Raw genomic sequence first — 26,137 nt, 5'->3', positions numbered from 1 at the left:
GATTAACAAAAAAATAATAACTGTAGCTTTGAGGGCTTGCATGATTATGAAAATCAGGCAAAGAAAGCATTTAAGGTAAACTTAGTTCTCATTCTTTTTAATGACCACTTGTTCAGTGACCATTTGAATTTACAACAGTACTGAACTAGTAATACCCACAACTTGTTTTCATACTTAACAACAGTTGCAGCATCCCTGTGGTCAGTTGATTATGATTTAGACATTGGGTGATTGGTTCACAGTTATGACATTGCAGCATGCTACGGTCATGTGATCACAGTTTGTGACTTTCACTGCTGGCTTCTGACAAGTAAAGTCAACAGGGAAGCCAGCAGGAGGTCACAAGTGACAACCATGTGATGTTGTACAAGATTTGCTTAATGACTGCAACTGGAAATGCTGGAACTGCCATCAATGATCAGCACAGTCACATGATATTATGCTTTATGACCACATCGCTTAGCAATAGAAATTCTCGTCCCACTTATTGTTAAATGAAGAGTTCCTGTAATACATTCAACAGCGTCCACAGCAAATCATAGTGAAACCAAGATAACGTAGTGTGAAAAAATCAAAAGCAAGCAGCATATGTTGTACCATTTGTGCAATTTAACAAACAAATTTCACTAGTAGGAAACACCCCCCCACAGATTGCCCCTATGGAAGAAAAAAATGTATAGGGAGATACCCTCTGTTCCTACCATCAAAAAAATGATTGTTGGCCCATATTGACAATGGAGCAATAGGGTAGGGCAAATAATTTCATAGGAAATTATTCCCATTACATACCCCAATACAACTGTTAATAAAAACAAGTCTGGAGCCCATCCCAGCCCCAGATCAAAGATGAATCCTACCACTTAGGAGTAGTGGTGAAATCTGAGTAACTAGATCTACTGTAGCTCCAAACAGTATTTCTCCTAAAGATTCAAATTGATAATCCATTGTGGAAATTTTAAATGACGGGTAGCCCAAGCTACTCAGTGGCCAAGGATCTGTCATTAGCATTTGATCTTGATTATTGCCCAGAAAATACTTGAGAAAGCCAGATGCTGATATAAAAGACACCTTTTCCCAGTCTGGTATCCTCAAAAACTCCTAAAACTATGAGATGATATGACCAAAGATTGAATTAGGCTGATATAAACCAGTAGTTTATCAAATAGCTGCACCACCAAGAACCATATTCCTTTGAAAACACAGTAGTGATTCTAATTAAGCCAGCAGCCAACTAACTACAGATCATGTTCTACTTATGGATTATGTTCCAAAAGGCCTTTTGTAAATCCATTTTATCCACAAGCCGAACAAGCATAAGAAACATGCAGTTCTTACCTTACATAAGGAATAGCATCAGGGTAAAACCTGATAGCGTCCACAACTCCAACCTAGAAGTTGGAAAGGCAGGAAAGGATTAGTGTGCCAGGCTGGAGTTGTGGACAACATCAGGTTTTACCACAATGCTGTTGCTTATGTAAGGTAAGAACTATACTACGCCTATTCACTGCAACCTAAAAGGTCTTGGATGTCAAGGGAAGGTGGGAAAGTTTCCAATGCACTACATACATATTTTCCATCTTTTTCCAAGTCTTGGATATGGACAGGTTTGTTCATATTGGCAAAAGCTCGCAACCTGACAGTTCATTAGGAATATCTGTACATCTCTTGTCCAACATTCTCAATACACTAGATTCATATATTCAATTCCTTTATTAAACATTCATGTGAATAATAAACATGAACATGATTCTGCTAATCTAGCAACAGGCACTTCCAAGTTATTTAATAAGAAAGCTAAAACTAACTGGTCGCGCTGGTGAATGATCTCTGGCGGGCTCGGGACAGGGGTTGTTCCTCTGTCCTAGTCCTATTAGACCTCTCAGCAGCTTTCGATACCATCGACCATGGTATCTTACTGTGGCGTCTCAGGGGGTTGGGAGTGGGGGGCACTGTTTTCCAGTGGTTCTCCTCCTACCTCCTGGGACGTTCGCAGTCGGTGCTGACAGGAGGGCAGAGGTTGGCCTCAAGGCCTCTCGTTTGTGGAGTTCCTCAGGGGTCGGTCCTCTCGCCTCTCCTGTTCAACATCTATATGAAGCCGCTGGGTGAGATCATTTGTGGTTTTGGAGTGGGGTATCATCAGTACGCTGATGATACCCAGCTTTTCATCTCTACCCCAAACCACCCCAGTGATGCCCTCGATGTGATGTCCCGTTGCCTAGAGGTGGTTCGGGTCTGAATGGGGAGGAACAGGCTTCGGCTCAATCCCAACAAGACCAAGTGGTTGTATGTTCCGGCATCTCAGGAAATTCAGTCTATTCCATCTTTAACCATGGGGGGTGAGGTGTTACCCCCCGTAGATAGGGCTCGCAACTTGGGTGTCCTCCTGGACTCACAGCTCAGTTTGGAAGACCATGTAGGAGTTGTGACCAGGGGGGCTTTTGCCCAGGTTCGCCTGGTGTGCCAGTTGTGACCCTATCTGGACCGGGATGCCCTGCGTACAGTCACTCTTGCGCTCATGACCTCTCGTATAGACTGTATGCTCTGTACATGGGGCTGCCCTTGAGGACCACTCGGAGGCTTCAGCTGGTGCAGAATGCGGCCGCACGAGTTGTGATGGGGGTCTCCCGATACTCTCATGTAACACCTCTTCTCTGCAAGCTGCATTGGCTTCCAGTTGCCCTCCGGGTGAGATTCAAGGTGCTGGTGATTACCTATAAAGCCCTAAATGGCATGGGTCCGGATTACTTACGGGAGCACCTGCTGCTGGCGTCATCTTCCCTTTGTCCTGTGCGCTCCCACAGAGAGGGCCTCCTCAGGGTGCCGTCGGTCAGAGAGTGTCGGCTTGTGGCCCCCAGGGGGACGGCATTCTCTGTGGGCGCGCCAGCCCTTTGGAATCAATTACCGGCTGAGCTCCGGGTGGCTCCCGACCTTCACTCTTTCTGCCGTGATCTGAAAACCTATTTATTTGAACAGGCCGGCCTGGTTTAAGGGTTTGGGGTATTTTTAATTATTTATTGTTAGGGCTTAATTAATTTAATTTTACTTTTAACTTTTGTAAACTTTTGTAGTGCTTTTATTGTCCTGTACACCACCCTGAGTGCTTCGGGAGAAGGGCGGTATAGAAATTCAATTATAAATAAATAAAATAAAGATTGTAGAATCCAGGCATATAATCTTGCACAATTTAGACAGTGTAACCATATATATAGTCATGGAAACATACCTGTAAATAATACGTTCCTTTTTGTTGGGCATACATCATTAAGAAACTATAATCCAAATTCTGTTTTGTTCTCCATCTAAACAAAAAAAAATCATGAAATTTTTAAATACAAATCTATACTTATATTTTCTTTATGTGTAGATAAAGTCAAATAATTTTATGCTGAAACCCATTCAAATTATTTTGCTAGGTAGAATTCAGAATGGAAATTGCTTTGTTTATTTTTAATGGAAGAGGAATAATGTAGAAAATAACCCTATTGAGTCTTCTGAATGTCAGCAGCTTTCAGTACTATCAAGAATTATATTTTCACTGTCAGAAATTATAGGCACTGTGATAGGATGGGTCTATTCCTACCTAACTTGGGCATTTCAGAAAACAGATACTTTATTATTCAGCCAATATTATCTTTCAGAATTCTTCTATAAAATTTTCCTAAAATTTAATTTCTTCATTAATCTTCTGTGATATTTAGTTTGTATACACAGAATGAAATCTCTACATGAAAAATACTGGGGGACCCTCATTTTATGATAACAAATAAACCAGCATTCTGTCTTATCCATGGTCTAGAATAGGGGTGTCAAACTCAATTTCACTGAGGGCTGCATCAGCATTGTGGTGCCCTCAGGGAGGCTGGGTGGGCGTGGCCCACTGGGTGCGATGGTGACAGTAGATTGGGTAGCCGTGGCCACCTTGATGTTGCTGTGGGGGCCGGGCAGGGTTGGAGGACAGCTAAGCGCATTGATTTGTGCTTTAGATTGTAAGCTGCCCTGAGTCTTCGAGATATAAATGGGATTATATATATATATATATATATATATATATATATATATATATATATATATATATATATATATATATATATATATATATATATATATATATATATATATGTGTGTGTGTGTGTGTGTGTGTGTGTGTGTGTGTGTATGTGTATGTGTATGTGTGTGTGTGTGTGTGTATGTGTATGTGTATGTGTATGTATATGTATATGTATATATATATATATATATCCAACGGCTCCCTAGGACACACTATCTACCATAAAAAAACACACACAAACCGCTATCTGAACGCACTCTCACACCACCACCCAGCACAGATCAACTCCGTAGCCAAGACACTCATCTCCAGAACAAAACACCTAGCTGACGAACAACACCAAAAAACTGAACTACACACCCTCACCAATGTACTAACAGCCAATGGATTCCAAAGAAACACGATTACCAACTTAATCCGAAGAGAGACACCCACAAAAACCCAAGACAGAGAACAAGAAAATGGCAAAGCCCTCCTCCCATACTTAAAAGGGACCACAGACAGAATCAGCAAGGTCCTCCAAAAACACAACATCAAAACAGCATTCTACACAGACAGAAAAATATCCACCATCCTAAGAAACCCCAAGGACATAATTGGCTTAGAAAACCAAGGAGTATACGAAATCCCATGCACCACCTGCCCCACCACATACATCGGACAGACCAACAGAAGAATAAGTGCACGCATTGAAGAGCACAAAAACTCACTCAGAAAAGGAGAACAAACTTCATCCCTGGTCCAACACTTTGAAGCCACGGGACATGAAATTGATTTTAAAAAAACCAAAACTATCGCCAAAATTGAACATTTTAACAACAGAATAATCAGAGAAGCCATTGAGATAGAAAAACGCCCCCACAGCATAAACAAACGAGATGATACCTCTCGCCTACCAACCATTTGGAAACCCGCCTTGATTGACAGACGAGTCCCAACCACCAAGAATGATAGACCCAAAGTCATGACAACACCACATGACATCACCACCACACAACCATTCAAAAAGCAAATCCGAACCCACAATGATATCGAGGCACAACCACAAAACAGAAACCTAACTACAGCTGCAACATCAGCCACTTTAAACCCCTCCAAACCACACAATAAGCAAACTGACACCCACTATAAAAACATGGCACCACCACAAACACGAAGCCGAACAAAAGCAGCACAACTCACCAGCTCAGGTCTAAGGCTGGCAGCTGAGACCAGCCCATCCACTCAAAACACACCCCCACCCAATCAGAACACACCCACCATTCAAAACACACTCCCACCCAATCAGAACACACTTACTCCCCCACCCAATCAGAGCACACATCCACCCACAGAACACACCCCCTCTGGCAGTTTAAAAAAGAGGAACAAACAGCCACATGCTTCTCCCAGAAGAAGGAAGCAGAAGCCTGATGATGACGGATGGGATTCCGTCGAAACGTCGCCCCTACACCTTTAGTTCTACGCGGGGAAAAACCCGAATAACCAAAGATCCATATATATATGTATATATATAATCTTATTAGAAGCCATGCAACACCAGCAAAGCAGGTGTAACTCTGTTGAAATACCTCCTGGAGCAAGTGTTATCCCAGTGGCCTCCACTGTTAGCATGGAAGCTGCTTATGTTGTACCAATTGCACTTTTACATAGTTTTAAGAGGCAGTCCCAAGCAGATTGTATTAAAGTAATGCAAACTGGGGTACCTATCCAGAGCATTCTGCATTCTGCTGCAAAATGGTCATCTCTTGTGCACCAATTTAAACAGGACAAGAACTGAGATTATTTTTTAAAAAATTATACATATATAATTTTTCAAAACTGATTTATTCTAAAGCTGACTAAAATGAGTTCCTTTTCATTAATGTCCTTCTGTTTATATCTGCCTTCTATTGTATTTGTATTTGTTAATCAGAGACAATAAACATGTGTTTCATTATAATGTTTTATTATTTATTATGAGCATGGGCAAAAATGGACATGACAGTTTAAGAAATAAAATAATCCTCATTTAAAAATACTTAGGAAAATGCATTTCAAGGATCTTATTATCCCATCTTTCATACCTCACTCTTTCTTTTGAATCTCCAAATGTTTCCTTAAGATTGGAGAAATCAGGGTAAAAGGATTCATGGGGAGAAATAATTTCCAGAACACCAGAAAGAACTTCATTTGGAAACCTGAAGAAAGAAAAGAACAATATTTTCTTCCAGTGAATCTCTATACAAACTATTAATGTCTGAAGTGGGTGGATTTGGGGTGGAGAGAGAGAGAGAGAGAGAGAGAGAGAGAGAGAGAGAGAGAGAGAGAGAGAGAGAGAGAGAGAGAGAGAGAGAGAGAGAGAGAGAGAGAGAGAGAGAGAGAGAGAGAGAGAGATTTGCCACATTTTCAAAAATCATAACATTGTTGTGGGGAAAATAGGAGGAAGATGTGTTGAATATGTTTGCTGCATTGAATTATTTGTAAAAATAATAAAGATAAAGATACAGATAAACTAAAGTCAGAAAAGAGAATAGAGAGGAGTAAAAAGTACAAGGAAAGAGAAATAAAGAAAAAAGAAAAGAAAGAAAAGTATATAAAATACATATATAAAGAGAATACACACACAAATATATATATATAACTAAATAAATATATATAACTTTCAACTTTCCATCACAACAAGAACAAACATGTTTAATAACTCTTCATCCTCTCTAATATTACAAACATTAATCTCTTCATCCCATATATTACTAAGTCATTCTCTTGGCCTCTCACTTATAAATCTACTTTCAATACCTTCTCTATGTTGTCAGGTAAATTTTTTTCTACATCTGTCATAACTTCCATAATATCTTTGGACACAGTGTATCCACAGAAACAGATATCATTACTAATATTGTTGATATGTGGGTATTTGATTCCATTATTCAAGTTTCCTTCAGTTTTTTTATTGTCATAATGTTTTGCATCATCTTATAAGCCTGTATAATATTTCCTCTACCTAAAATTTTTAATCCCCTCTAATGTCCAGTTTTTGAAATCAAGAAATTGTTTATCTATGTTATGTCTTACAAAAACCAAAACAGGATCTATTTCCCATGAGTACCTGTTTGTACTTTATAATTAATTCTAAAATTTTATTGTAAAAGTTTTAATGTTCCAATTTTGTCTGGACCCTTAGTCCATTTATAACTTTATAAGATCAAGATCTTGTTTAACATTTTGCTATTTATTTCAGATTCTTTAAATTCTTAAGCTTATGATAAAATATTGTTTCATTCAGGATTGAGGACAGACTCATCCAGCATATTCAAATTTGTCACACCAAAGGCCTCCAATAGTTTAGACATTTATTTTATTTATTTATTTAGAAAATTTGTATTGCCACCTACTCGCACATGATGACTTACATAAATAGAAAAAGTAACAAGAGGAAAAATAATCAAATAATATAAATACCCCCCACCCCAGTGACATTAAACTAGCCATTTGATGGGCTCTATCCCATTCTGGGTTCCACAGGCCTGCTGGCAGAAACAGGTTTTCCATGCCTTCCAAAAGAGTGTTAGAATGGGGGGCAGTCTAATCTTTGAGGGAATGATGTTCCAGAGAGCCAACCACAGATGAGGCCCTTCTTCTGGGTCCTGCCAGATGCATCACATTAGGGGACGGGACCCACAGCATTTCTTGCCTCCCCACTTTAGTGGATCAAGTAGATGTGACCAACAAGAGACGGTCCCTCAGATAACCTGGTCCCAAACCATGAAGAGCTTTAAATGTGACAACCAGCACCTTGAATTGCACCCAGAAGCAAATTGGCAGCCAGTGCAGCTCCCGCAGGAGAGGCACCACATATGCACACTGAGGTCTGCACAAACCCATGTGGACTGCTGCATTTTGTACCAACTGGAGCTTCCGGATGCTGTTCAGGGACAGCCCCATGTAGAGGCATTGCAATAGTCAAAATGAGAGGTGACTAAGGCATGAGTGACCATGAGTAGGGATTGTTGGTCTAGAAAAGGGCATAACTAGTGCACAGTGTGCAGTTGCGTAAAGGCCTTCCTGGCTATGGCTGCCACCTGCTCTTTGAGCAGGAGCCACGAGTCCAGGAGTACCCCCAGATTATGCACAGGGCCTGTTTGGAGCAGTGCCACCCCATTCAAAACCAAAGATAGCAATTCTCCATGAGCCAAAGAACCCCAAGAGCCACATGGTCTTGCCAGGATTCAGTTTCAACCTGTTGTTCCCCATCCAGCCCCTAACAGCCTCTAGGCACTGTGAAAGGGAGGTTACAGCATTGCTTAACTCACCATGGGCTAAGACATACAGCTGAGTATCATCAGCATACTGATGATATCTCAGTCCATGGTGACAGATGATCTCACCCAACGGCTTCATGTAAATGTTAAATAGGAGCAGAGAGAGTACCGTGCCCTGCGGAACCCCGCAAAGCAGTGGGTGAGGGCTGCATCTCTAACCCTCCTATTAACACTGACTGAGAGTGGCCACAGAGGAAGGAAGTGAACCAGGATAGCACAAGCCCCCACTTCCTACCCCCTAAACAAAGTGCTTAGAAAGTGAGATTTACAAACCTTTAAAAGCCTTTATCCTAGTTGTAAGCAACCTGGATAATCCTATCTTGAGATAAGATGGGTGGCCTATAAATTTTATGAATAAATAAATAAATAAAATATCATCTCCCAACACCCAAGTCCATGGCAAAGTGCTCTCCTGCAATCACAATGTGAGGAGCAGCTGTCTGGAGCCTATGGGGGTGATCTCCCATCATCTCCTCATCGGTTCCCTTGTCTTTGCTGCAGGCTTCAGTTTGCCATACTTCCCCCAGAAGCTCAATAGCCTTAACTCAATTTAGATTATGGAACTATGGGGATGCAGTTTCTCACATGTTACATAAAAAAATTGCCTCTCAGAATGGCAGAGATATAGATACAGATTAAACATTAGAAAGAACTTTTTGGCAATAAGAGCTGTCAATCAGTGGAATCAGGAGTTAATTGCACAGTACCTTTAAAATACCTCAAGGAGTGTTTCTTCCCCTTCAATCAGAGGCTAGATAGTCACCTATTAGGGACGTTATAGTAAATCCTACAACGTGCATGGGAGTGGACTTGATGACCTCTTGGGTCCCTATGATTTTATGAATGAATCAGGTCTCTTCTACTACCTTAAATTACTTGAATTGCATATTCAGTTACACACTACATATGTACTTTGTCTAGCATCTGTAATTTTTTAAGTAAAGGTAACAGTAGAATTAAAAGAATTTTCAATAATTTTAAAGGTATCATGCAATTAATTTCACATTACACCAGATTTAGCATTAGTGAATTTTTAAGCTATACTTTTAAAAAGATTTTTAAAGATTTACCTTCTTTTAATACTTCCTGCAATGCCATTAACATATGTTGAGTTCACCTAGAAAAATTAAAGAAAATTTCAGAAATGTTATTTTCTGAAACCAGATTTATTTGTTCTTCACAGTCCCTTCTTTTTCATTAAGAATATATGTAAACGAACGAATCTGGGTTGTTCACCGGGACCAGAGGTTTACTCTTCCAAATTTTCAAACTTGTGCTGGAGTTCAGTCTCAGAGAACCTTTCTCCAGCAGAGAGTGCGTCTCTGGGCTCCAGCAGGAGTCTTGAAAGCTTGAAACCTCTGGTCCTGGTGACCAACCCAGATTAGAACCTGCAACATTATCCTGGAACACATATATTTACCTTCATACGTAAAAGAATTAACCTGCAGCTGCTTCACTTTCCATTGCATTATAAATTTGGATTCATTGCTCTCATAGACAGGAATTTTTATGTAAACGTTCTGCTCTGTGGTCTTTAACAAACAGCAGGGAACCATCTTATTCTAATTTGTTCTTTGCAAAGAAATGGAGTTAGAATACCTAGGTTAATTATAAACTGTTTTGGTCTCTTATATAGACCAGAAAATCAACCAAGTAATAAAGAGTAATGGAATGGAAAACAGGAGACTAAGCTTTCTTAAAAGATATAAATTTGGGCTAAGATATATTCCACTTGCAAGAATAAATAGCAAATTCCTTTATCATTCCAAGAAAAATCCCTCTGAATCACATAGTATCAGGAGCAGATAAAGGTATGATGTTTAGATTTTTTTGACAGTTAAGGTCCCAGTTTAAGACAAATCTACCCTTTTATTCCATGGACTTCCAACCATGAAAGTTAGCACAAATGTGGCTTCACATCACATAGCATTATAGTTCCAGACTCAACAGAATGGAAATTTAGTCTCCATCTTGAATCTGGGAAAGGGAAATTACTGTTAAATATATAAGAAGCGAATTGTACTGTGACAGAGGAAACATGATGATAAAGATTCTCAGCTATTTTAAATTTCATACATGGAACCACTGATTGGTTCAAAATTGGGAAAGGAGTCCGGCAAGGCTGTATACTATCACCCTGCCCGTTTAACCTATATGCAGAGCACATCATGAGAAAGGCAAGGCTAGAGGAATCAAAAGTTGGAATTAAGATTGCCAGGAGAAATACCAACAACCTAAGATATGCAAATGATACCACTCTAATGGCAGAAAGTGAAGAGGAACTAAAGAGCCTCTTGTTGCGAGTGAAGAAGGAGCGTGCAAAAGTTGGGTTGAAACTAAACATTAAGAAAACCAAGATCATGGCATCCAGCCCTCCCAATTCCTGGCAAATAGATGGGGAAGAAATGGAGGTAGTGACAGATTTTATTTTCCTGGGCTCCAAGATCACAGCAGATGGGGACTGCAGCCAAGAAATTAAAAGACGCTTGCTCCTGGGGAGGAAAGCCAAGGCAAATCTAGACAGCACACTAAAAAGCAGAGACATCACCCTGCCAACAAAAGTGCATATACTCAAAGCTATGGTCTTCCAGTTGCAATGTATGGCTGTGAAAGTTGGACCATAAGAAAGGCTGAGCGCCAAAGAATTGAAGCCTTTGAACTATGGTGCTGGAGAAGACTCCTGTGAGTCCCTTGGACTGCAAGGCGATCAAACCGGTCAGTCCTAGAGGAGATCAACCCTGACTGCTCTTTAGAAGGCCAGATCCTGAAGTTGATACTCAAATACTTTGGCCACCTAATGAGAAGGAAGGACTCACTGGAGAAGAACCTAATGCTGGGTAAGGTTGAGGGCAAGGGAAGAATGGGACGACAGAGAATGAGGTGGCTGGATGGAGTCACTGAAGCAGTAGGCGTGAGCCTAAATAGACTCCAGAAGATGGTAGAGGACAGGAAGGCCTGGAAGAACATTGTTCATGGAGTCGCGATGGGTCGGACATGACTTCACACCTAACAACAACAACAACAACAACAACAATGCTACCGAAACTTGTGGATGTTATTTCAGAAGTGCTGACCATAAAATTTTAAGAATCTTTGAAAAATAACTGAGGCATTTTCACAAATGATACAAATGTGTTTTTTCAACTTCAAAATGGAAATTTGGATAAAAAATTACAGATTGATTGGACTGATACTGATACAGAGAAAATTTTGAAACAGATGGTTAAATATGAGAGCCATTGATTAAAAGAAATCAGCAAAGATATGTTGGGAATAAATTATAGCAGACCAACCTTATTTTCTGAGTAATATTAGTCTGGTAAATCACAGAAATATAGCGGGTGGGCAGCTGGGTCATTGAATGGGTGGGAGGAGGTTGCTGAGCAGGGAGTGGCCTGGCTGTGGGGGCCCTGGGGTGTGCGGGTGCGGCACGCGTGGGGCAGCTCCACATATCCCCACCAACTGCCTCGCCTCACTTCATTGTGGCGGCACCTGTCCTATTGCGGCAGCGAGCAACCAGACGGTGGGATGGAGTGGGTGCGTTCTTAAGTAGGGCATATTTTGGGGGTAGGGCTTATATTAGGTGCATGCTAAAAACATGCTGGGGCTTATTTTCTGGGTGGATCTTCTTATTTTGGGGAAAACATGGGACTAATGGTAAGATCTGGCTAATTTTCTAGTACAGTATGATTAATATTATTATAAAATGTAGAATAGATAGTATTATTGTTTCAAATTAACATCTTAGACCAAGCGTCCCTAATCCCTGATCTGTGGACTGGTACCAGGCCACAGCATGCCAGCAACTAGGCCGCACAAACAAGCAAAGCCCCATTCGCGGGATGCAGACAGCACACAAAACCACACCCCTTCTGGTCCATAGAAAAACCTCTCTCCATGTAACTAATCCCTGGTGCCCAAAAGGTTGGGCACCTTTGTCTTAGACTGAAATATTTGACGAAAATTGACACATACCAAAGAGAGACAATATATATGGTTCAAAAGCAGAGTAAAATAATAAAGTACATGTATAGGATTGTAGAATGTAGTTAGACTGCAAAATGTGCAAAAAGCATCTCAGTAAATTTGCTAAAAGCTTGCTAAAAATCAAATTCAATAAACTGCATTTTAAGATGCTTAATACCTAAATCAAGGCATAGTATGAACAATGTATGTTACTTGCTTTACAGCCCTAATTCAGCGAGCATTCAAAGTTACAATGGTGCTGAAAGAATGGTAGTTACAACTCATCTTCAACGTTACGGCCATTGTAGTGATCCTGTAGCCACATGATCAAATGTTTTTGTGCTTCCCAGCCTGTCCCCATTTACAACCACAGTGTGTGCTTCAAATCACCTTCCCCTCTCCCCCCGCCCATCTCTGCCTTTTTGGCTACCTGCAATCTACCACCATTACTCACTCTTGTGCCTGAAGGCCTCGTGAAGGGCCACAAATGCCTCAGCACATTTTGTCAGCAGTAGAAGGAAGAAGATTGCAAAAGTCAACTGGGGGACAGGGAAGAGGGACTTGGTAGAGTGCAAGGTGGTACAAAAAACAGATATGGAGGAAGATAAATGGAAGGGGGGGATGGGAAGTGCAGACAAGGGCAGCGAGGCAGGAGAAGCATCAGATCCTCACCTAATTACTGCACAGTCCTTGCCAAACAACTGTAACTGGGACTGCCAGAACTGCCATCGCTAAGCAATGCCATCATGTCATGTTTTGCTTAATTATCACTTCAATTAGCAATGGAAATCCAAATCCCAATTAGGGTAATTGAGGATTATTATATTGACAAACTCTATATTATATACAATTCCTTCAATAGAACACAACTTAAGTTACGAGTATATCGTCCTATGTTTAAAATAACCTTATATTTGAAAATGAATCTGACACAGAATTTAATTTACATGGAAACCTTTTCTGGGCTATAATTCTGCCCATGAAAATTATGGTTTCTCTTAACATTTAAGTCAGAGAAAATCTATTAAATAAGGAAGGTTTCTTATTAAATTAATTGCAATTTTTAAAGAATATTACTGCTGTTGATACTTATAACTTGATTTTATTAATGAACTGATGTAAAGTTAATATTACTTAATGTGTTTAATGTCTGCTTTCATATAATTACTAAAGGTAGATGACTGTAATATAATTTTATTAGTATAATGTTCATGTCATTTTAAACATTAAAAGATATTTATAAAATAAAAACTGCCCCTTGTATGAATAATGTCTTGTTGCTATAGCAGTTGCACTAGCACATGATGTTCATTTTCTGAAATACTCATTGTCTGCTACCATAAATTCAATATGTGCTATCACATTATAATCCATAAATTCAACATTTTTAATAAAAATCCTGCAATCTATAGACCAGGAATAATTCAAAACCAATAACTCACCTATGCATTTTTCAAATTCAAGAATTATTTGTAATGTTTTTGAATATCATAATATAATCTATAATAAAATATAAAAAGAGAGCCAGTTTGATATAGTGGTTAATGCAACTTGCTAGAAACTGGAATTCTAGTTCCACCCCAGCTGGGTGACTTTGGGACTAGTCACATCTCTCATCTGTAGGGAAGAGGCAATGCCAAACAACTTCTGAAATCTTTCCAAGAAAACTGCAAGGACTCATCCAGGCAGTCACCAGGAATCAGTGGTGACTCAAAAGCACATACACAAATGCACACAAATGCTGTGAATTTACAAAAGGACCTTGAACATGTTGATAGAGAAAATGAATTTTAAAAATCCTTCCAGAAGCTCTGATTAATATTCAGTTGCAGAGTACTCATATAATAATAGATATAAATTACTATATTTCCTTTTTTGTTAGCTTAAATGAATCATCTCATTTTATCTTACCTCTGCTATAAGGACAACTATCACACAATTTTTCTTCTGATATTTAGACATTCCATTGAAAAGGGAATTCAATGTACTCATCAAATAACTTTCCTTTTTTCTTCGCACTGATGATATACCAATTACTAGGAATACTAACATACAGAAATTATTTTATTTTATGTAATAGCAATATGTAAAAAGCAACTGTTTTATAAAAGCAAAAATTATTATTATTATTATTATTATTATTATTATTATTATTATTATTATTATTATTATTTGGGAACTGTACAATATTTTTTTGAAGAACATATACAGGTAGTCCCCAACTTACAAAAATTCATTTAGTGATTGTTCGAAGTCACAATGGCCCTGAAAAAAATGACTTATGACTATTTTTCACATTTACAACTGTTGCTGCATTTCCATGGATACAGGATCAAAATTCAGATGCTTGTCAACCAACTCATATTTATGATGGTTACAGTATCCCAGTGTCAGTGATCACCTCACCTTTCGTGATCTTCTGACAAGCAAAGACAACGAGGAAGCCAGATTCACTTAACAACCATGTTAATGACTTAACAACTATTATTCACTTAACAACAGTGACAAGAAAAGTTGTTAAAATGGTGCAAAACTCACTTAACAACTGTCTCACTTAGCAACAGAAATTTTTAGCTCAATTGTGGTCATAAGTGGAGGACTATCTGTAAAAAGAAACGAATATAAAGTGTATGAATAGTATCTTGATTATTATTTCAATAATTCATAAATAACATCATTTTTCATAGATCCTTCATTCCTTGATTTTTCAATTTATAAGCTACATATACCCAAGAAATCTATCTTGTATTATTTAGGTGCTTTGCAGACATTACTTACAAACTTTCAAGTTATGAACTTTCATCAATACAAAAAAACCTGTGCACAATCCAATTTAGAAGGTCCCAAAGGCAGGAAAAGGCAGGAAAGGGTTAGTTTACAGCACTCCACATATGTTTGTGATGCACCATAAAACACTAGTAAATTAACGTGGTATAATGTGTGATCTGATCTGGAAGAAGTAGGACTAGTGTGCTACTGAGTCAAATATGTTATCAAGAAATTTGGGCAGTTTGTCACCTTTCAGCTTAAACTTTCACTTCAGTTACTGGAAGAATAATAGGATAATAGCAGTTCTCTAAGCAGTGTACTAAATGAAAGGAAAAATGTAACAGTCCAAGCTTATGTATTTTGTTTTCATCTTGAACTTGGGATTGTAAGCAATTCTCTAATAGGGATTCTTCATGTAAGCAACTAAGTGCAACATACTTTCAAATGTGGACATACTGTATCATCTCTAAAAGTCACAGATTTGTTTTGATTGGATATGTACACTCAAATGAATAATGTAAAAACAATGCTCCTTTCCTTAAAGAAAACTGCCCAGAAACTTTGATGTTTTCACGATTACATAATTAACACACATGCAAACACTCTCTCTTCTCTTCTATATTAAATTTTATTCTCACCCCCAGTTCTACTCTGCCCAGTTATGACTTTTGGGTAAATAGCATCTTCATTTTTCTGGAGATGTGGCAGATAGTAGCAGATAGTTTCAGGATGTATTGAGAGCTTGTTGTTCAGGACTTTCCACTCCATGTAATCTTTAAAAAAAACAAAAAGGAGTTACTGATAATCCAAACATAAACAATTAACTGTCTACAATATCAAGATTCCATTCTCAAAGTGCTGATACAATCCTGTAGTATGATAATGTGATAGAATATCAAGGGTGCATTCTATACATAGTAAAATGTATTATGATAATTTAGCAGATTTACCTCCAAATTACTGTCTTCCAGAAATTTACTGTAATTCCCACGATACATAGGCAGCATGGTTAAAAACTGGGAATTCTACAAATTTAGTACCAGTGTGTGTAAATGACATCAAATTGGGATAATATTACATTATAAGGCTGCTATTTTTATGCAGGCTTTTTTCAGCCAAATATTAAATTTAAAACATCCATCCACTAGTCCTATTTTGCACATTGCACATGATTAAAACAGACCTTACAATGTACTTTTTAATCCTTTCTCTTGATGGAACTGACCCTTAGCAATAATATGTATAAAACTGAAGATGTGCTATGTATATTTCCGATGCTAGCACTGTGTATCCATTTGAGATTAATGTTGCTAGAATTGAGAATCTTATACAGTACAAAGAAGAAAGGAAAACAAGACATCATTTTATATGCCATTTTATAACAATTTTACATTTCCCCCTCTAAGTAAATAATAGTTCAGTGCAAGAAAACATGTTTTCTTTATATAAACAATCATTGGGTCTGCCTATCTCAGATATAAAACCTAGGGGGCAAAACCACTGAATACTAGAAAGCAAATATTAATTAGAGAAATAAAGTGATTAATGAAATATTTTCACAAAAGTATTTATTTAGTGTTTATATACACCACTGGATTCAATCAAAAAATTTTCCTAGCAGTTTACAGAATAAAAATATAAGAACATCAATAAAGCCAATGGTACACAAAAAGCTATAAAGCAGTAAATCATCCTCAATGGAACTTGAGGGTTCCATCCTCAATGGAATACTGCATCCAGTTTTGGTCACCACGATGTAAAAAAGATGTTGAGACTCTAGAAAGAGTACAGAGAAGAGCAACAAAGATGATTGGGGGACTGGAGGCTAAAACATATAGGGAACGGTTGCTGGAATTGGGTATGTGTAGTTTAATGAAGAGAAGAGTGAGGGGTGACATGATAGCAGTGTTCGAATATCTCAGGGGCTGCCACAAAGAAGAGGGAGCCAAGCTATTCTCCAAAGCACCTGAAGGCAGGACAAGAAGCAACGGATGGAAACTAGTCAAGGAGAGAAGCAACCTAGAACTAAGGAGAAACTTCCTGACAGTTAGAACAACTAACCAGTGGAACAACCTGCCTCCAGAAGTGGTGAATGCTCCAACACTGGAAGTTTTTAACAAGAGACTGGACAGCCATTTGTCTGAAATGGTATAGGGTTTCCTGCCTTAGCAGGGGGTTGGACTAGATGACCTCCAAGTCCCTTCCAACTTATTATTATTATTATTATTATTATTTTTATTATTATTATTATTATTATTATTATTATTATTATTATTATTATTATTATTATTATTATTATTATTAACCATTCTCACAAATGTTCTCCAGATCAAATTTGTTTCCAGATGCCTACAAATGATGGTGCCAATCTAATTTCAAGAAGGAACGTGTCTCATAACACAGGACCTACAGCAGAACAACACTGCCTGTAAACTCCAGCCCCTTTTACCTCTATTATAAGGGAGGCCATTAAAAGATATTGGCAGGGGGCTTGCACTAGAAAAGCTGGGAGGGCCACCTCTATGCCGAAAAGGCAGTTCTGTAAGTATCAAGCCATATATATTTTACAGATCAAACCAGTACTTTGAATTGCATCCAGATACTTTTTAGTATCCAATGCAGCATCTGTAAAACCAATATTAAAGGTAAAGGTAAAGGTTCCCCCGCACATGCGTGCTAGTCGTTTCCGACTCTAGGGGCCGGTGCTCATCTCCGTTTCAAAGCCGAAGAGCCAGCGTTTGTCCGAGGACGTCTCCGTGGTCATGTGGTCGGCATGACTAGACGACAAAGGCGCACGGAACGCTGTTACCTTCCCACTGTAGTGGTCCCTATTTTTCTACTTGCATTTTTACATGCTTTCGAACTGCTAGGTTGGCAGAAGCTGGGACAAGTAACAGGCGCTCACTCTGCTACATGGCACTCGGGATTCGACCCGCCAAACTGCCGACCTTCCGATCGACAAGCTCAGCGTCCTAACCCACTGAGCCACCGCGTCCAATATTACACCACTACAAATCATGGAGTTATTCTTTCAGGGAAAGTCTCTTCAAAGGCTATCACCACAGTTTACAGTCATTCTTTCTACAATTATGTCTCGCCCGGGTTCAGTTTAGCTTGTTTTGTCTCATCCAGATCCAAACAAACTCTAAGCACCAATTCAAGACTGTAGCAACATCTCTGGCTCAGTCCAGGATAAAATTATGTAGGATGTACAGCTGTAATGAGTACTGATACTGATTTGTGGGAAGATCATAAAGACAGCTATCTATAAGAATCTGGAAAGCAGTGTGGTAGCTACCAGAAGTCAGTTGGAATTGTCAAAACTGAATCTAATTTGCAAGCTACGTAATGCGGGTAATGTGAAAGAAATGGCAACTACAAGAATCAGTTCTAAAACTTCTATTTTTTGATACTTTTATTAATGAGTGGGATGAAAATATGGAGAGAAGGCTAATAAGATTTTCATAAGATACAATATTGGGGGAGGTATCTATTATAGTCTTTTGAATAATACATTCAATTAAAAGATTTAAAATGTGAAGTTAAACAGTACAAAATAGGACCAAAAATGTCCTAAAACAGTAGACCCTTGATTTAATAGATTAAAAGAGCAAAGGGTATCCATTAAAACAGATTAAAAAAACAAAAAACACTTAGAATGCCAAATAAATGCTGAATGGGATTGTTTTATGTGCCAAACACAGCCATGGAGTTAGACTATAATAACATAATTGGAATAGATGATTGATACTGTTAAATTGCTCATGTGCCTCAATATTACATCATTTACACAAAAAAGAATCAGTTCAGACAAATACTACAGTATGTCTTAAATATTAGTTGTCAGCAGATATAACTTTGAAGCTGAAGTAACATGATGTTACTGATGTGCACAATTTGCATCAACCCTGAAAAGCGAGTCCATACAGTAATTGGCTTCTGGTGCTTTCAGTGCTAGCAAGAAAGGATCAATCACGCCCATTCTATCTATTTTGTTGGTGAAATTATTTAAATGTATCTTATTGAAACCTGGTAAATTACACAATTATTTGTTTATATGGAGTTACAGTGTCTAAGTACATTTCAAAGGAAATGTCCCCTTGGCCCTTTACTTCTGAGGGGAAAAATGTCAGACAGTTTGCCTATTGAGTGGGATGGGGGGGGGAACCAACTATATGTAAAACGTATAACCTTCATTAGCCTCAAACATTACTCCTGCGTTGCAGGAAAAGAATCAGCCCATATTTCCCTTAACCTCATCACCCCAAATTAGGAGAAAAATGGAATATGAACCTTCGTGCCAAATTATATCTACATAAGATAGGACAGTGTTTCATACTTGATCATATCCTGAAAATTGATCACATAGGTTACTGTTTAAAAGAGACACATATGTCTGCAGATATATGATAAATATGTGAACTGCAAAAGGCCATATCCCAAAATTTGTGTCTGTATTATTCATATATTTCCTTCAAACCAAATAGCTGATACAACGGAGAAATTGAACTGCTTTCTGTAATTGCATTGCAGCAAAGTGTCTATTGATTACACTGAAACATCCAAATAAGAATACTTATTTTAGACTATTTTAGAATAGTTTTTAGACCATTCATTCTCAATTGGAAATACACTTCATCATTGGAAAGAATGCCTGAATTGCAGAGTTGAGTTTTCCTGTAACACTTTTGTGCTGTACAAATATATAGCTGACCACAAACTGTTCAGTATCTAAGGCACAGAAATTTTGGATTCTTTTCTCTTGCAACTACTAAATGTTATTACTCAAGTCTTTACAACATTTTATTAGAAAGTCTTTGCTGTTTCCACTACCCAACTTCTCAAAAAGGTGAGTAAACCCAAACAATAACTATCTTCATTGCCATTAACCTCAAAAACAAATGGACATTAAGGTGAGAGAAAAGAGCAATAATCTATGCTAAAGCTAAATTTCCAGCTAAAGAGTTTTGGAAGAAGGATGAAGAAAGAAAGTGTGCAGCTGGGAAAACAGATTGTTCTGCATTGTTTTGAGATTAAATTTTTTTTACTGTACTTTCAGATGTGTTACAGCTGATTTGATAATACACTAATATAGTGACAGTTCTAAATCTCATCTTTGTAGCACCTCTTCATTAGTGATGTAGTTCACAATATGAGATGTGGAGGATTCTTCTCAAGCAGTATTGTTGGAAAACATTTAACTATTTAATCACCTTGGTTGTACACTTCCACGTTTCACAAGCATATATTGCATTTGGTATAACAACACTCTTGAAGAGCTATATCTTTGTGATAATACTTATGGCTGCTGTAGACCAACTTGGGCTGCTTGAAATGGGACCGCTGCCATTCTAATTCAATAGTTAATGTCCTTATCTGTATCTCCATTAATAAGACATAATGCTACCAAAATAAATAAACTGTTGGATTTGTTCTATAGCCTGGCCACAGACTGTTATAGGCATATTATCTTGAGCACTTCCAACTTGCATAAATTTCTCAAAATTCATACATAAGCCAGTCTTGTTGGCCTCATTATCTAAGCACATGGCTATTCCTTAAAAGGACCCCTTTGTTTCACCAAGCAACGCAATGTCATCTGCAAAATCTAAGTCTGTTAGATGGACTGTTGCCCATGGGATGCTAAAGCTAGAGTAATTTACAAAGATCAGACTTAGAACATTTATCGAGAACTGTGAATGAATGTTGAATGTGGCTTGCTGGCCCTATCTTGTGTATGTCTAAAGACTGTACACTATGTCGGATACCTCCTGGAGGGAAGAGGAATTGAGGACAGCCTCAGAAAACCGGGTGCCAAACACTTAAGGAAGATATTAAGATTATTAATGTCCCTTGGGACGATCCTGAAGATGCTACAATTGATCAAAACCAGTGGAAAACACTTGCTACCCAATGTGCTCTGCATAGGACCTAATGATTATGATAGTGACAGTTGTGAAAACAGACAGGTTCTCATTCCAAACTGCAGCAAAGACCCCAAAGTTAAACTGTTTTTTTTAAAAAAAACAAACAAATTAATATTTTTTATAGTACTACAATACAATGTTTAATTTTTTAAAAAAAATAGTTGCAACAAAATCTGCAGTAACAGAAGCACGGTACACTTTAGAAATATGTTGCACAAAGCAGCGAGCTCAATTTTCAGTGCCATTTTCTAGAACTACTTTCTGAAAGGGCTTTACCGTACTTGGACGTCATTTATATTTCCAGGGGAAAGCTACCGTCGATTGGATGTAGAAGTATCTGCAACTGAACAAAAGTATCGATCGCACCGTCCTCCCTCGAAACAAACCCCAATTTGTACTTTCTAGCTCGCGGCGTGCCCGAGGGGCAGAGTCCTACCAAGACGCAGTAGCTTTGCTATAACCTCAAGAAAGAAAAAGGGTTTCGTATAGAGATCAGTGCAAACCATAAAGGCAGAGCGCGCTCACCGCCTCGAAGGAAACCGGACCCCGAAAGCTAACCGGGCAGGCTTGGCACTGGGGCGCAACCTGAGGCGCCGCTGGCCGAGGAAATGGCACTGGTGGGAGTTAAAACTTGGAGCGCTCACACCGTTGGTCCGACAACTCTCTTTGCTCTTGCCCAGGGGTCGGCAACCTCGGCTCTTTTATGACTCGTGGACTTCAACTCCCAGAATTCCTGAGCCAGCATAGCTGGCTCAGGAATTCTGGGAGTTGAAGTCCACGAGTCATAAAAGAGCCGAGGTTGCCGACCCCTGCTCTTGCCTAATGCCGGAGAGCCGAAAGTTGAACTCCTCCTGGAGTCCCCCCCCCCACCCTTCCAGCGGAAAGACGTTGCGCGCAAAGCCCATCTGGACGCCAGCGCAGCTGGAAAGCTTACCACACAGCCCGCTGCTTTTCATCGCTCTCACCTTCAGTCCTGTGGAAGCTTACGTACCACGCCAAGGAGAAGGCTGCGCTCAGGCAGACACACTTCAGGACGCCTCTCAGCCTGAGCCTCATCTCCCGGCTAGCCTGGGAATTCCGCGGCTGCCCCGCGCAACAATGGCACGTCGCCGCTTCTTTGTTGCCTCTTGGTTGCGGCGGATCCCAGATGCTCCTAGGTGGAGGATGGTCGACGCAGCTAGGGCGCCTTTCCCGCCGCGATTCCCCCCCACCCCCCAGGACGGCTTCTTATTGGATATCCCGCCTCTCAGATCGCGCAGGTGTGGTTGCCCGGGGTCACATTTGGCAGAGCACGTATCCCGGAATTTGCAACCGCGGTACCCAAAAGTCCAAGTTGCTGCGCGACCAACCACTTACTCCCGTGCAGCTCTTTCGTTCCTTTGGGAATTGGATCACAGGCGCCAGCCAAGTATTACCTACAGCCTACAGGATTCTGGAGTAATCCCAAAGAGAGTCTGTGGAAGTCGAATCAGAGAGGAGTTCCCCATTATATGTCAAGTTGTTACCCCTCTTGCTATCTTACCTTTAGAGAAAATATTTGACTAGTAATCCTGGCGAGCAAATATGCAAAGAGGATATCAATTCTAAAAAAAAAGATTTTTCTCTTTTTTCCCTATGATTTTTGGACATTTATAAATATATGTCAACATATGAATACACTATCTTAGGGATCATGTGACCAAGGAATGAGAGACGTGGAATGTAGAAGTCGCAGCATCTGAAACCACTTTCCCAACAACCTCTTTCATAGGAATGCACGGGCAGGGTGGATTTCTTGCTGGAATGTTTTTCTCTGCAGGCTTGATCCGGCTCATTTTTTAATGTGATATTTGTTTTTGCTTCCCTGAACATGAAATGCCCTGTTGTTCAGTGTTTGGATAGGCATTTGAATTGTAAGCCACCCAGAGTCACTGACTGAGATGGGTGGCTATGAAAATTGAATAAATATAAACAGTGCTTTTTTTGTAAAAGAAAAAGGTGCCAGAACTCACACATGTCATACAACCCGCCTTGCCTATCCTATAAGGTTCCATCCAAAAAAGGTGCCGGAACTCCGTTCTGAGCGTTCTATGACAAAAAAAGCCCTGAATATAAATAAACAAATGATATTAATGGACAGATGGATAGGATTTTGAGGCCAATGTCTTTCCCTCATTCTGTAGGCGGGAATAAAAAACAACTCTTACAATTAAATGTTCACGGAAGGTGTAAGTCTTCTATGTTCACTTAAGCAAAATTAAATAATTTTATAGTAATTCTGCAATCTGAACCTAATTGAAGATTTTTAGCATACCATTTTATAAAAATTATAGGCATTAACAGCAGTATATGTTTAGTTCACGTACAAATGATACAGAAATTAAAAAGTTCATGTGAAATTTATCAATTTCCAGTGGAACTTGTCAAGTACAGTATCAGAAGAGTTAAAGACCTACATTTCTTACTTCAAGCTTGGTTTCCTAAGATCAAGGCTTATTGTCGCAATATGCATTTTTAAACTGCTAATCATTACTATAATGGAACTTGATGTTTTCCGGTTGAGCCAGATGTATTTGACCACTGTTCAAAAACACCAATACAGAGGATTCTAAGAGTTTTTGTTCTTAAATTTAAATATCTGATTTTCGCAGAATTTTATGTTGTGGTATTTGTATTTATAATTTCTAAGTCATTTCTAATGATAATTTCATATTTTTATGTTTCTACAGTTCAACTATAAACAGATATAGAGCAATATCAAGATGCATATATTATCTTCCCATGTAATGTTGGCATTATAGTTTCCAACAGAGTGTTTTAATAGAAATGTGAGACATAATTTGGATTCAAACTAAAATATTTTATGTAAATTATGATTTTTAGCACAGGAACTTTTATGCTATACATTAATATCCTTAATGTGTTTTGGAATTATCTTCCTGTATTAACAATTTACAACAACAGTTTTACTACCCCTCTTAATAGTCATTATGAATCATACATGATTATTTGTTTATGGTACCCATGAGTGTACTAGAGTGTGTAATGGGTGTGCTTTTGTGGCAACATAAACTGCCTTTCCTATACAACTTGTGCGGCAATTTCTAAAATAAGAAACCTGTAAGTAAGTAGAGAATAAGAACATTAATTTAAAGGAATCATATTATTTGATATCTATCTACTTTGGTGTTCATGGCATACATTTCATAAACACAAAATTATTAGTATATAGTAATCAAACTAATATTTCTGAGGCACTTATATTGTGGAATAGTATACACACACACACACACACACACACATATATATATATATATATATATATATATATATATATATATATATATATATATATATATATATATATATATATATATATAATAAATTTAAAAACTGGAATCCCAGGTGTAGACATTTGAAGTTAGTAAAAATAAAAACGAACTCCGGGATATAAGAGAAAATTCTTCTTTATTGCTGAGCTTTCGTCAACAAGCTGTTGACATCATCAGAGCAAGGGCTGAATGACAAGGGAGTCAGTACATACACTTGTATGGCAGTTATAACGGTCAAATTGTGGAATGTGGGTGTGGCCTGTTCGTGACAAGCTTGCTCGTTTATAATCACAGTGGTTGGGGCTTTGCTGGAAAAGGCCGGTCTCTGGTTGATTTTTATCATTCATATATATGTTAAATGTTTGTTAACTATTTAGATTATCTTGCTAGGCCCCAAACATGGGACAAATCTTATTTCCTGTTTCAGCCTAACCCAAGGCCATCCACAGGCAGTGGTCACAGTAGTGACAGCTCATATTTGTGTAATTTTTTTTTGATTGCTAACAAAGAATTAAAGGGAGACTGATATGCATTTCAAACTTATTTGTTCTCATCAATCAGCCATACCCTTCTGAGATTCGAATCTGGGCTGATTGCACATTAGGCAGTTGTTTTAACCTCTAGGCCACAGGCTCTTTATCACTTTGTTAGCTGAGAAGCAAGGGAGATATGTGTTAAATGTTTGTTAACTAATCTAAATAGGTCTGTGTGGCGGTTGAGTGAATGTCCATCTGACAGCCAAGCCTCTTTGAGTAACTGGCCGCCCTTGCTGGTATCCTGGGCAATAGTCTCCACAGCTGCAAGATCGAACGTATGATTACAGCTGGCCATGTGTGCCCATACCTGTGAGCATTGTTCTTGCCATCTGATGGCCAGTTCATGCTCATGAATCCTGGTTCTGAGCCGTTTGGTTGTCTCCCCAACATAGTTGCAGTGACAGTTCTTAACACTTGATTTTATATACCACTGAGGATCTTTCTTCATTGGGGAGCAGCTCTTTGGGGTGCATTAGTTTGGTGCGCAAAGTGTTGTGATTCTGTGTCAGCCTGTGCTCCAGCAGCTGAGTCTGAGGGATCTGAGGAGGAGGAGGAATTTGGAGAACCTTCGGTGTTGGAGGGAGGCTCTGATGCACTGCAAGACTTTCATTCGGAGGAAGACCCTGGCCCATCCAGTCGTGTTCGTTATGAGGCTTAGCTGTGTGAGGAGGAGGGTTCAGACTCAGAGGAGTCACAGCTGAATCTGTTTAGTGATGCTAGAAGTGCCGGGAGCTCTGGTGACTCCATACGGCTGGCCCTGACCTCCACAAGTGGAAAGCGAGGAAGATTGCCAGGAGCGTGAATCGGTGTGTGCTCAGAAATGCCGATCTCATGCTCCTGTGCATCCCACTTGCTTGCAGAAAGCAAACTGAAACCGAGCGAGGGAGATTGCCAGGAGCGCGAATCGGCACGTGCTGAGAAACACCTATCTCACGCTCCTGCGCATTCCACTTGCTTGCAGAAAGCAAGCTGCTGCTTGGGACAATAGTCCTCCTAAGAAAGGAGCTAAGTTGTAAAAAGTTTGAAAATGTCTTTTGGGTATCCTGCCTTGCCTATTTGGCTGACATATTTAAAAAGCTAAATGAACTTAATCGGTCGCTGCAGGGCCATGGTCATAACGTGTTTGTTATGGAAGACAAAGTTTGTGCCTTCCACAAAAAAATCTCCCTGTGGAGAAGACAAGTAGAAAAAAAGGAATATTGCCTCATTGAACTAAATTCTATTGTTGACAGAGGGCATTGAAACAGCGATCAAAAATCATTTGGAAAAATTGCAC

At 39.0% G+C, this 26,137-nt stretch overlaps 1 protein-coding gene across 1 annotated transcript in view; it reads right to left on the bottom strand.

Annotated features, from left to right (window-relative positions):
• The window catches only part of MGAT4D (MGAT4 family member D), a gene marked incomplete at both ends in the record, with an annotated part of 37,544 nt that extends 15,474 nt beyond the window's left edge, over positions 1-22,070 (bottom strand). The window contains 7 exons of the mRNA XM_081332531.1: positions 3,224-3,299; positions 6,115-6,441; positions 9,423-9,469; positions 14,230-14,363; positions 15,726-15,860; positions 20,669-20,736; positions 21,949-22,070. Of these exons, the coding sequence (XP_081188657.1) occupies positions 3,224-3,299; positions 6,115-6,441; positions 9,423-9,469; positions 14,230-14,363; positions 15,726-15,860; positions 20,669-20,736; positions 21,949-22,070 (909 nt within the window). The remainder of the gene's footprint in view (positions 1-3,223; positions 3,300-6,114; positions 6,442-9,422; positions 9,470-14,229; positions 14,364-15,725; positions 15,861-20,668; positions 20,737-21,948) is intronic.
• Between the last annotated feature and the right edge of the window lie 4,067 nt (positions 22,071-26,137).

Source organism: Vipera berus (genome assembly GCF_964194415.1).
Source record: "Vipera berus genome assembly, chromosome: 7".
Classification (NCBI taxonomy): Eukaryota; Metazoa; Chordata; class Lepidosauria; order Squamata; family Viperidae; genus Vipera; species Vipera berus.
This window is presented reverse-complemented; position numbering and strand designations above follow the sequence as displayed.